This window comes from Uloborus diversus, chromosome 9 (assembly GCF_026930045.1).
Source record: "Uloborus diversus isolate 005 chromosome 9, Udiv.v.3.1, whole genome shotgun sequence".
Classification (NCBI taxonomy): Eukaryota; Metazoa; Arthropoda; class Arachnida; order Araneae; family Uloboridae; genus Uloborus; species Uloborus diversus.
This window is the reverse complement of record NC_072739.1, coordinates 74,827,982-74,841,505: the sequence shown is the minus strand read 5'-3', so window position 1 is coordinate 74,841,505 and position 13,524 is coordinate 74,827,982. Positions and strand designations below refer to the sequence as shown.

The following is a 13,524-nucleotide window of genomic DNA, read 5'->3' as shown; positions in this document are numbered from 1 at the left end:
TTTATTAGAAAAAGTTTTGTTACAAGCCAAAAAAAAAAATATATATATATATATATATATTTAGTCATGTTTTTTATTTGCTCTACTTTCTCTGATATAGTCCTAAAGTAACTGATTTTATTTATTTTTTTATTTTATTGTTATTTGTTATTGTTATCAATATTTAATATACACAATAAACCAGTTTTTTAATGGTGTCATTGAAATGTCATTTTATAAATATATAAATGTTCAAAAGTTTTTTTTTTCATAAGTTTACTTGTTGCATATTTCCTATTTTTGAGTACTTTATTTCTGAATCAAATTCCATTTTGATATTACTTTCAACTTCCCGACTGTTTTTATAGAGTGGAGTCCAATTGAGTTTTTTTCTCTCATGACTGAAATGAGTATCACAAAAATATTTCAATTTTAATTAAAAACTGAAAATGGTACTGTGAAAAAGCATTGATTGTGATGAAATTTAACTAGATGCCTGTCATTTTGCTGATACATTGTCATAGACGTTTTTTTATCTACTTTTGAAAATGTTTCACATAATGAATTGATACATGCTCGCTGTATTTGAGGTCCTAACCCATATAGTGAAAAAATGGGCTACAAGTTAAGAGGAATTTTGCTTTAAACTAATGAATTAGTCAGTTGCTACTTTTTTTTATTTATCGTCTGCCAGACTCTGGGTATGTTATTTATCACTATATCCTTAGGCAGCAAGTAGTTTTGTATTGTTTTTAAAACCCAGACACAGAAAAACTAAAGTTTTAAGAGTTCAATGCCTGTAATTGCAGAACATTATCTTCGTATTTATTTAAATTGAATCGCTGATTTTGAAAAGGACGTAAGTCACCAGTAATTGATTTTGAGAAAACTTAATAAAACCGTTTATCTCAAGTTACAAATTAGTTATTATAAATCTATAGCAGTCGTTCCAAAGGCATTGCTTTTACATATGTTCAGTGAAGTGTTGGTTAATTTCCGATTTAATTTGGATCAAATATCGAATTTACAAATTAGATGACTTACGCCCTTTTCAAAATCAATCAGTTTTTGGCAGTAAAAAAATATTTTATTTGCACTTATTTTAAAGATATTATTAATTGTATAAATGTTACAAATTGGTTGGCCTTGTTAGAAGCGGTATTTTTCCCAAGAGAGGATCATTTTGTAGAATCCATGGTGTTATTCGGGAATGTGAAAGAGGAGCTTTCTAATGTTAGTCAACTTCTTTTCATTGATGGGCACCTGATCAGTGAGTGTATGCTGGCGTAGTTGGTAGATCGGGCATGTTCTTGACTTTCAGGAGTTTGTAACTGTTGTAGTTAAGACCGTCAATCCGGTCAGAAGCAATAAGGATCCTAGGTGTTGAAGAATCAAACACGTACATCTTGTTGGAACTGACCCCGGAGAATAAATCGTGATAATCTCTCTTCTGGCCCGGGCGGGTCTTTTTCAAAGGGACGCAGGATTTCTTATAAAACTCTGGCCACCATTGACTGAAATCTTTGACTTCTTTGGGGCATAGCACTTTGACAGTGAAGGGATCCTTTCTGGTAGCCAGAATCAATGCATGATATTCGTCAGGGACGTAGATGTTTTCTCTGCTGGAATAGTGGTACGTTTTTGTGGGAAATGGTTAAATATACTCCATTATTCGGTGGATTTCAATTGCGAAAATCTTAAAAATTTGGTCGAGGAGCTTGAGCGTGCAGTTCTTTTGGAGTGTCTCCTCCTCTTAACAATCCCTGTAAACTCCTTAGCTTCTTTTTAGAGACGCTGTGAAGACTGAGAAAAACCTTTTGTCAAACAGATACTTTTTGGGAGCCCTGCATGACATGATAGCTGAAAGTGGACTGCCTCACTCGTGGTTCTCTTTTCTGGGACGATATTTTTCGACTTCATGGTGATCAACGAGGGATTGAAAATAGACGTCTTGTATTGTCTTTGATTACATAGAGCACATATTAGCAAGGACACCGTCACGTTTCTCTGAAAAAATGAATCAAAGCATGTTTCTGACTCCTTTTTTACGTTTTTTTTCATTAACTTTGTCCATCATTAATGTTTAAAAAAGATACCTAAACCAAAACAACGTAGATAATGATGACGTAATATTGGTAAAATAATGATGCAATATCGCGAAATAGTGACGGAAGACCCACTACAGTTCATAAAACACTGTAGTACAAGAGAAACAAAAAATATCACCTTGCACAACCAGCGACATCTATTAGAATTTGCCAATGAGTTTGAAAAGGGCGTAAGTTCAATGACTAACGCCCTTTTCAAAATCATCGCAAATTTCCCATCCATTTTTCTCAATCACTTTTCATACAAACTTATGCCGTTTTTAATCTCGTTTAGTAGGTTTACGTTCACAGTACCGTTTCCCATTATTATCTCGATTTGTCAAAAATGGTGACTTACGCCCTTTTCAAAATCAGCGATTCAATTTATGATGATCTTTCTCAAATAATTTTAAGTAAATCTTGCTACTATGCGTTGGGCAATGATTGAGAAGGTTAAAAAGTTTCAGTGCAAAGTCATCACTCTAGTTAGATGTTATTAGAACTTAACTTGATGTTCGACATTTTTACACATACACATCAAGCAATACATATTGGACTCCACTCCATATGATTTATTCCCACTGGGACCACTCTCGGTACAAATCTCTGTTAGCGAGTATTATTAAGGATATATGCAAAGTATACTAGTGTCATAAAAAGCAGTCGTGTAACGTAGATTTTTTTCTATGCTCTCCAGATTGTGTTGTTTTTCTATCTCTTTTTCATATGTAGATGTGTCATAGTATGTTACCTTCAATCATTGTACATTTGTATATGTATGAATATATGTGGACTCATTATTTTTTGATGAATAAAAGCTTTTTCGAGCAACTGGTGTGCTTTCATCTGTGGATGCAGCAAGAATTTCATGCTTAATAATGTTTGCGAAAAAAATTCAACACTTTTCGGCATAGCCAAATTTTATTTCTTTAATTTCCTGCTCAAGTTTTCATGTGTAAGCGCATGACGTACAATGTCCACTGAATTTCAATACAAAATTCATTGATTTCAACAAATGCTATAGCAACTTTGAAAGCTAACCGACCAGCTAGTGGACTGAGACTTTTTGACAAAGCACTGTCTCCTCCACGGAGCAAAAATAAACGTAGGCAGCGCATTCTATTTTAACCAAGGGCAGACTGGATCTCCCAAGAGGGCGCCAACCACGGAGAAATGTCCTACGGGTAGGCTAGTGTAAAAGTGGCAACGATTGTTCACTTTTTCTAGAGTACGCTGTCGGCGAACCGCTCCCGTCAATCGCAGCAGATCAATGTAAATGAAGCTACGTTTCTCATTTTTTTAGAGGCAGTTATTAAAGCAAAAACAGAAACAAACTACTGGAAATTGGTTGTAATAAGGGGCTAATATAGTGGACGATGTACGGCTTTCGTCCACAGGAAGTTTGCACAGTATTTCGATGGAAATATTAATTTTATTTTTCATCACCAACTTGCCGAATTCGTCTGCTATTAATATTGCGCTGTGCGATGTTTTATTTATTACGAGGTGGACTTTTTCTATTCCTGTAAATAATTGACAAGAATGTAGTACAATTATTTACGTAAATACATTTTTTTTAATTAATTGTAAATTTCGTGACATGTTTCGAGAACTAATTAAAGCGAAATAATTTTTTGCTTTCACGACCTTTAACAGATAAAAATAAATGTTAATGTTCTATTTACTTAACTTCAAGCTGATATTGATTATAAAAATTTTATTCATGTATTTACTCACTGCTCAGACATAATTATTATCATTGCTTTTTATTATCATTGAATTTTTTTCTACAACCAAATCGAAAAAAAAATCGGAAAACCTTTTTCATTTAAAAAATACATGTACAATAAGAGTAAATTTTAATTTTGGAAAACCTGATTAATTTCAACAGAAAATCCCACAAATATCTCAAAAAAGCGTTCCAAGGTATAATTTTTTTAATGAATAAGTTTTCTCGATTTTTTTTCCATTTGGTTGTCGAAATAAATGCAACAATAATAAAAAGCAATGATAATAATTATGTCTAAGCAGTGAGTAAATACATGAACAAAATTTTTATAATCAATATCAGCTTGAAGTTAAGTAAATAGAACATTAACATTTATTTTTATCTGTTAAAGGTGGTGAAAGCAAAAAATCATTTTGCTTTAATTAGTTCTCGAAACATGTCACGAAATTTACAACTAATTAAAAAAAATGTATTTACGTAAATAATTGTACTGCATTCTCATTTTGTCAATTATTTACAGGAATAGAAAAATTCCAACTCGTAATAAATGAAACGTCGCACAACGCAATATTAATAGCAGACGAATTCGGCAAGTTGGTGATGAAAAATAAAATTAATTTTTCCATCAAAATACTGTGCAAATTTCCTGTGGACGAAAGCCGTACATCGTCCACTATATTAGCCCCTTATTACAACCGATTTCCAGTAGTATTTTTCTTTTTTTGCTTTAATAGCTGCCTCTAAAAAAATGAGAAACTTAGCATCATTTACATTGATCTGCTGCGATTGACGGGAGCGATTCGCCGACAGCGCCCTCTAAAAAAGTGAACTATCGTTGCTACTTCTAAATAGGAAAGATTTATCTCCTCCCTTCTACCTCCCTGGCGCCAACTTTGACCCTTGATTCCCAAAAGGCGCAAAAAAAGTTGCACGGGTTCAAGGGTGCAAAAAGAAAAAAAGAATAACATTAAGCCCACAAGGGAGAAAGAAAAAAAAACGAGAATGCACAGACGGGAGGGCGCATCGGCCCGCGGGCCAGTCCGCCCTTGATTTAACCAAGGGAGAAACCAGTTATCCAGGTGAAGGAGAAAGTTGTGGTCAAGAAATGTTAAGTTTTAAATTTAGTTACCATCACAGTGAAATTAAGATAGTCATATAGGTCTCCCAACTGGCCCCTTTTCCCCCTTAAGAGTCCCTTCTTTAGTTTCAAGTCTTTTTTTTTTTAATCTGGTTCCGTTTATCTTTAAAATTTCAGTTTCATTTTGAATTTTTCATGTAACATTTTTTTCTTCATATATTAAAAAAAAGTAACGTCAAAGAAATTGTGATATGTCTCTCCTAGACGCAGGCCTGCCACAGACAGCCTAACACCTACAGCCTTGAAATTTTGTACAAAATTACTTCAAACTCTTGTTTTTTTTTTTTTAATTAATTTTGCTTTTTTTTTTTTTTTTGCAATCAATTCTTTAAGCTAAAATTTCATGTAAATTGCCTATTAAAGGGATGAAAGATTTTCCAATCCCCTTAACATTCTATGTTGCTCGAAAGAGAAATTTTCCAAAAGAGTATGAGCATGTAAGGCTGAATAGTTTCTTTTTTTTTTTTTTTTTTTGAAGTTCTAAACAGAGGTACAAATTGACAACTGAAAACAATTGTGTATTTTAAATATTTTTATTTGATGTCAGCATAAAAAATACATTTAGAATGAATTGATGATACTCGTTCAAATGAAGAAAGGAAATGTTTCGAGACCTTAGTTAAAAAATCATATTAACAATACCCTGTTGGTAGGTCTCAGTAATAGTTATGTTAGAGTGTTTAGTACTAATGTACAAGATCTTAATAACAGCTAACAAAGATTCGACAGTACTGTTACTTTTTTTTATGGAATAAAAATTGCACTTTTTGCAGAAAATGCTTGTTTATCACAAAGTAGAATGCAAGTTCCGTATTAGCTGGTTTTATGCAAGCAGTAAAACATTTGGCGTCGGAACTGCAAGTAGCAAAATACTAACTGTATAGTGAACTAATTTCATATGGAACGCAGAAATTCGTCAACATCAAGTTGTTGAACCTTCACTTTGCAAAAAAAGTTTAAAAGCATTTGCGACATTGCATAGTTAAATAATATCACACGCCAGTATTAAAGTTAGGCGAAGGAAAATGAAAAATGTTATCGTTTTTTGAAACTGTTCCAACATTTATCAAAACACAAATATGAGTAAATGCGGATACTATTATATATTTTCCAATGCGTGAATGATTCGTGGTTCCATGTATCCATCGTCTTTATTTGAAGCTAAGTCTTAAAAAAGGGCAAACGAGTCATAATTTATGAGCTAATCAAGAAATTTCGGTAACAAAACATTTTCTATTCGGAAACATCACAGAACCGCTTGTCCGCTAATCTCACTCATAACTGATCTATGAACTTTATGGTGGTTGATCCTTTTCGCCTTCAAATCTTTCATTTTTTGAGGCGCTTTGGAAGGAACTTTCTTTTTCTCTACTGGAAGAATATCACAGGTGTTACTCAAGGATTTAACGTTAGTCACGTCTTGTATGGCGCGAATCTTTGTGAGTCCATTCTTCAGCTTTCTCACGGCGTCTTGAGAGTCAACTTTGATATGATTATCAATCTTCCACGAAGAACGATTAATGTCTATAATGTTCTTTCTCGAATCATGTGCTTGGCCAGATTCTTTTTCAGAAGAATGATTCGAGTGATCCATTTTCCAAGAAGAACGTGTGGAATCTTCCAAGGCATCGTAGTCAACATTGATGGAATCGAGAACTGAATCTTCAGCTTTCCAGGAAGAACGATGCCTGTGCATAATACTCGCGTTCGAATCTTGTGTCTTACGAGAATCCTTCTCAGAAGAATTACTCGAGTGATCCATTTTCCATGAAGAAATCATGGAATCATCTACACTACGGCAATCCACATTCACCAAATCTGGAATGGAATGTTCGGTGCTCCAAGATTCTTTCTCACGAAATTGATCGTCTCTTCGAACTGTAGATGGACTGGTTCCTCTCTTCAGGCGCTGAATTTCCTTCTGTTGAGACAATATCTGCACGTCTTTTTCTGCCAGGAGGTCTTCTATGCGACGCTGTTCTTGCCGAAGCTCTGCCTCGAACAGAAGAAGCTGCGAAACGATGTTCTGCATCTCTGCATCCTTCTGAATCAGGAGCACCCTCATTTGCTCCTCCTTATCCTCCATCCTTTTCCTCCAAATAGCAGCCTGTTGCTGCGCCTTGGTCGTCTGTATTTTCAGTTGATTCTTTGCTTGACCTAACTCCCTCTCCCGCATCATCAATCTCGTGGTGAGGCGCAGAATCTCCGCTTCCAGCTACAGAGAAAAGAAAAGACAATGAATACTGTATTCTAAAACTATATTTAACAAGACATTAGAAAATGTGCAGTGGAATTTGACTGCATATAGCTTCATTAGAACACTCAGATAAAGTTTCAAAAAGCTAGTATAAACAAAAGAGAAAAACTAGCCCGGAGAAGATTCAACTCTATCATGCTCCCACTTTCAGAGAACTCTCCAATAAAAGAAAAAGAAAAAAATTGTTATTTTATTAGTTCTACTTATTAATACTAGTGATAGTCTCCAAAAATAAAAAAATAACCGCAGAGTTTTTCGAAGACTAAAAAATACGCTAAATGAAAGAGAAAAAGACTAAAGAAAGAAAGGAACGTGGAACAAACTTATATTCGATAATATGTCTTCCAAAAGCGAACTGAGTTTGATTAATATACAGTAGACCCTCGTTTTATGCGGGGATTACGTTCCACGGAAATGCCCCAAAATGCAGTTTTTTGCGTGAAAGTGTAATCTGCAATCTTTAGGAGTTTGGATTTTGAAAGAGGGGAAAATGTTATCTGTTTGCATTGCCGCATCCGCGAAAAAACCGAAACTCATCCGCGTAAAATAAAATAAAGGTGTCAAGTCTTAAACCGTGTATAATCGAAACCGCGTAAAAACCCGCGTAAAACGAGGGTCTACTGTATTTCAATTCATTCGCTTATATAAAAAATACATTAAAAAAATGGGGAAGGGGACGATTTTCGCCTTGTGACTTAGTTTAAGTAAGTCGTGCCATTCGAAGTTTTCGTCAATTTCTGTACATAAGAAAGTGGATAGCCAATTAGTTGCAATATGTAAAACTGTCTGCTTATCGTTACACTTATTGTGTATAGATGCAGTGAATTCTGCAGTATTGTTAGCTGCTATTGAAATAGCTTATCGACAGTGATATGCCCCTTATGTTGATGGTCGAGTGAGGAAAAAGATGAAGGGAACTTATAAGATCAAAGCAAGCGAAGTAATCACCACAAATTGCACAGATTATTTTACTGAATAAGCCCTCTGTTTTTCGATTCTGGGTTTGAAAAAATGCTACTTCCTTACAAATTAGAAACTTTTTTTTTTTTTTCACCCATACGAAGAAATATTTTATAACTATAAATCAAACCTTTTCAATAGTACTTTTTGTATCCATTGGCAAAAATTACAAACGAATTCAGAATAATTTATTTTCCTTTTAGTTTGCATTAACATTATAATTACTATTTGTAAAATATTTACTTTGTTGTTTTATTAAAAACACACAATTAAATCATATAATTTTAGAAGCAATTTGATTTTCAGAACTCCGAAACAATCTGTAAGATATTAGGACTGGAGAAGAAAGATACTGAGCTGTTATGTTCAGAATTATTTCGATTCTTTGTACGCTTCAAACCTCTTTATTACTTGGATAAAGAATTTTGACAACGTTCAGGAAATCCACAAATAGCAGTTCCAGCTGTCTTTGGCAAGCAACAACGTCACTGCTTTTACATCACGCGGTAATTGACAGATACAGTAAATGTTTCGTTCTGGATTCAACGCCCACAATCTCTTTTTTACACCTCACACTTTCAAGTTAGGTAATTTACTTACTCGAATTAAAGGGTGTCCCAAAATTAACGCAAGATTTGAATTTGCCACCATTTTTTCCATAAATTGTTGGCAGCCATGAAAAAAGAACAATTTGACAGTTGAGAGTTTAGGGTTAGTAAAAATGGGGTGTTATTGTACTATACAGCTAGAGAGAGTGAAACATTTCAATTACTGCTAGTGATGTAAAATACCCAGGTATTTATTTTTAGGGGTAAATACCCAGGGTATATACTCGGGTAAATACCCAAAATGGGTAAATACCCGGGTATTCATTTCAAAAATTTATATTCATCTAAAATACTTTTCTGTATGTATTCCATTATGTATATATACAACCAACCATATACAAAACAATAAATTTTTGCCCAAAAATTGTATTTTGATCACATATTTAAAGAATTATCGTGTGAAACAGCTTAGCAATCTAATATGATATTCACATTAAATGTGTTGGATATGCCTAATCAATGTTGATAGCCAAATTTCAGATATAAAAAGCCATTCTACAAAAAGAAAAAAGCTTAACTGGTTACAAAAAAAAGCAAACATCAATTTTTTGAGGTCCTAGTCTTTTATAACTCAGTAATATGTCCCCGCATGACATCAAAATGTAACGAAATGTCGCTCAATTTATTATTACAATTTATTTACTTATATCTTATGCAGAAATTTCCTCCAAACTTAGTTCAATTGTTCAGGTGTATTCTGTATCACACACACATAATATACATAAACATTTAAAATTTTTAATCTTTTATTTTAGGGTTTACGTTTAAAAAAGATAATAGTCACCTTTTAATACTACCTAAAATTTTTTTGCAAAATGCGCAATTACTAGGGGATTTACCCTGCCTTTGGATAAATACCCAAAAAAATATTTACCTTCCCACCCTACAGGGGAGCAAATGCAAATGAGCAAGGCAACAGATAAGAAAATTTTGCTTTTTTTTTTTTTTTGTTTATTAATGTGAAAACTGTTTCTATATTTTCTATGCTATCACTTTAATATCAATAAAATAAATAACACCATAGTTTCTTAATAACTTCTCAGTTTATTCTTCCAAACATCCCTCATGCTTCCTTTTTTTTTTCATTTTGGATATGACTAACCTAGATTGTGATTTTGAAATCCTGAAGTTCATAATGAATTGCTTATACTTCTCCAATTATGACATTGAAAAGAAAGGTTCTTTGGTTCACGATATGTTTCTTTCATGATTTCATCAAGTCTTCCAATAAAAAATATTATAAACTGTGTAATACATATGTATATATCAGTTTTACCAATTATTTCATATTTAGATTAAAAAAAATAAATTCTCATTCGCTTTTTTGCATTTTTTATTAAATACCCAGTTTTTGGGTATTTACCCAGGCCTTGGGTAAATACCCAAAAAATATTTACCTACCCGCTGGGTATTTACCCGATCCACATCACTAATTACTGCATAAGGCATTTCCTAGTCGCGTACTCTCTTATTTCGGTCATCAGAATTGGCACCCTAGATCGTCTGATTCAACATTTTTAAATTTCTTCTTATGAGGTTATTTGAATTCAAAGGTCTATGTCAACAAGCCCACAACCACCCATGCATTACCGTGTTGCGATACCGAGCGCCAATAACAGTAACTGCTTGACCAGCCTCAACTTTCATTATTTTTGAAACAATTGTTCAATAATGAAAGCGCGTTATTGTATTGTATAACGCTCCATTTTTGATTACCCTAAACTCTCAGCTGTCAAATTGTTCTTTGTTCAGGGTTGCCAACCATTTATTGCAAAAATGGCGGCAAATTCAAATCTTGCGTTAATTTTGGGACACCCTTTATTAACTCGGGCAAGCGAGTTAGTAAGTGGAATTCTAAAGAGTTTTAGACAACAGATTCTCTTCAAAAACAAATGGTGTCCAAATTGCAAAACAACTTTCCAAGTTCTGCGAATAAAGTCTTGCTTTCTGTCTTTCTCTGATATTAGAGAAAGTAAGTGGAGTTAGGAAAGCATTAATATTATCACTATTTTTATTAGTTTTAAAACAACAAAACGCGATCACCGATTAAAATAAATTGCATGTACACACAAATCTTGTATCATCCAAATCTTGTGTGCCGAGTCCCAATGCAAAATTATTTAAACACATATTACACAAGCGGTTGTGTGCTCTTAGGTAATTTCGAGTCACTTCTTTTGCGCTCGAAGTTCACACAAGTGTTTAAACAGTAGGCAAGAAACATTGTTAAACAGTTGAGAGTACATTTGCAACGTCATTGTACATTTCTTAGCCTCAGTTCAGTGCTTAAAAATAATTTAAAATCAATCTTAATAATTCTGAAATTTAGTAAATTTTATTAAATAACTAGTCGAAAATGTTTTGCTTGGAAATGTTATAGCCTAGCTCAGAGGTTCCCAACCGGTGGTTCGCGAACCCCCAGGGGTTCGCGAGGTGCAGGAAGGGGGTTCGCGAAAATTTCGGGGCAATGGCAGATTTTTCCTAGTTTGGTAAAAAATTATAAAATATTCAATTTGCACACATAGTTACTAAATTTTTTTTTTTAATTTGAAAACGCGCCAGACTCTTGTATTAAGCTCAAAAAAAAAAAAAAAAAAAAAAAAAAATCTTTCAGCGGTTTTATAATCTTGGTTAAAAAGAAATTTTCTCATTTTTTTTTTCGATAGAAAACAAAAAGAGATATCCTTCCTTCTTTATTGCGAGGCGCCATGCAGAAACGGTGTATTAAGCTGTGGCGGGGATCACGATGACCTTAAAAAGGCGTCATCGCGTGGAGTCAATCAAACAATATACATAATATACATATGTCGAAAAAAATAAAGAATTCTCAAACAATGCATCATAGGGGTATTATTTCTAATCTGGTTGAAATATAACTCGGGAATTTCCGTCGAATTCAGTCATCGAATAGCAGACATGACAGCAAAAGGCTCCAAACTTAAAATTTATTACTGGATTTTACCCATCTGTTCGTTTTCAAAAATATATAACATCAGCATGCTCATAGTTCTGGGGAAATAGTTGTTAACAGACGTATTTAGAGATACTTTAGAGATGCTTGAAAACAAGTGATTTTGTTTGCAATTGGTTTTGCTACGTGAACTTGCTACTCTGTTTGTGAAGTTATAATCGTGTTGGTAATTTTTATGATTTAATAACTTTCTGCTGTTATGGATCGATGGTTGAAAACTGGTAGTTTGGTTGAGCGACAAATGGACAAGCAGTCAATCGATCAACCCTCAACATCAGCAGTAACTTTCGAATCAACACAGGATATTGATATAGATAGCTGTAATGAACTGCCGCCTCCCCCGACTAAACATAAAAGTGAACTAGGGGAGAAAAAAGGAAAAAAGCGAAAATATGACAGTGACTATTTACAAATGGGCTTTTATTTTACTGGAGAAGAGTCTGAACCTAGACCGCTTTGTCTTCTCTGCAACGAAGTTCTAGCGAACAGCAGTTTGAAACCGTCACTTCTGAGAAGACACCTCGAAACAAAGCATCCGACACACAAGGACAAACTTATCGAATATTTTAAAAGAAAATTGGAATATAATAAAAAGTGTAGCGTCTCTACGTTCCTGTTAGAATCCAACGAAGATAGTAAAATGGCCCTTGAAGCTTCATATCGAGTCAGTTATAGAATTGCAAGATCTGGACAGCCACATACAATTGCAGAAAATTTAATTGGACCGTGTGCTAAAGATATTGCTAAGTGTATGCTGGGAGAAAAGTCAGCAAAAAAAATTGACCTGGTTCCGCTATCAAACAACACTGTATCACGCAGAATTTTGTGATTTGGCAAGTAATGTGGAGAAAGAACTTGTGAATAGAATAAAAGAGAATAATTTTGCGATCCAGCTTGATGAGTCGACTGATGTAGCAAACGCTGCAATATTACTTGTCTATGTTAGGTATATTTTTAACGATACAATTAAAAAAGATGTACTATTTGCAAAACCTTTGAAAACCAACACAACTGGAGAAGCAATTTTCGAACTGGTCAACAATTACTTTGAAGAAAATTTAATAGATTGGTCTTTGTGTGTGGGTGTGTGCACGGATGGTGCAAAATCAATGACAGGAAAATTTGTTGGCTTTGTGGTGCGAGTAAAGAAGATCAACGAGAAAATTGAATGGACTCACTGCTGCATTCATAGACAAGCATTAGCATGTAAGCGTATTCCGGCAGAATTATCCGCTACTTTGAATGATGCGGTAAAAATTGTAAATTTCATAAAATCACGTGCCACAAACTGCCGTCTATTTCACGCGCTTTGTGAGGAATTGGGAAGCCTTCATGTTACTTTACTTCTTCACACAGAAGTTAGACGGCTTTCCCGTGGCAAAATTTTGACACGCTTATTTGAATTGAAGTCAGAAGTCCAAGCATTTTTTGTTGATCATCCATTTCACTTGTCCACTTGCATATTCGATCCTCTTTGGATGCAAAGGCTTGCATATTTAGCTGACATCTTTTCAAAATTAAATGAATTAAATCTATCCTTGCAAGGTGCAGTTGTTAATATTTTCGTTGTATATGATAAAATTGAAGCTATGGTAAAAAAATTGAATTTCTGGATCCAATGCCTGGAAATGGGTGAGTTTTCTTGTTTCACTTCTCTTAGTAGTTTTTTATCAGAAAACTCAATGAAACTTGATGAAAGCGTTAAAAGAAATGTATGTGAACATCTGCAATATCTTGAACTAACTTTTGACGAGTATTTTCCTAATAGGCGTAACGTCCCTCTCTCAAACAACTG

General features: G+C 34.0%; 1 protein-coding gene across 1 annotated transcript in view; it reads right to left on the bottom strand.

The window, feature by feature from the left end:
* Positions 1-5,460: 5,460 nt before the first annotated feature.
* Positions 5,461-13,524, bottom strand: part of LOC129230704 (uncharacterized) — a 58,577-nt gene continuing 50,513 nt past the window's right edge. Inside the window, exon 2 of the mRNA XM_054865123.1 lies at positions 5,461-7,148. Within this exon, the coding sequence (XP_054721098.1) occupies positions 6,180-7,148 (969 nt within the window). The 3' untranslated portion in view covers positions 5,461-6,179. The remainder of the gene's footprint in view (positions 7,149-13,524) is intronic.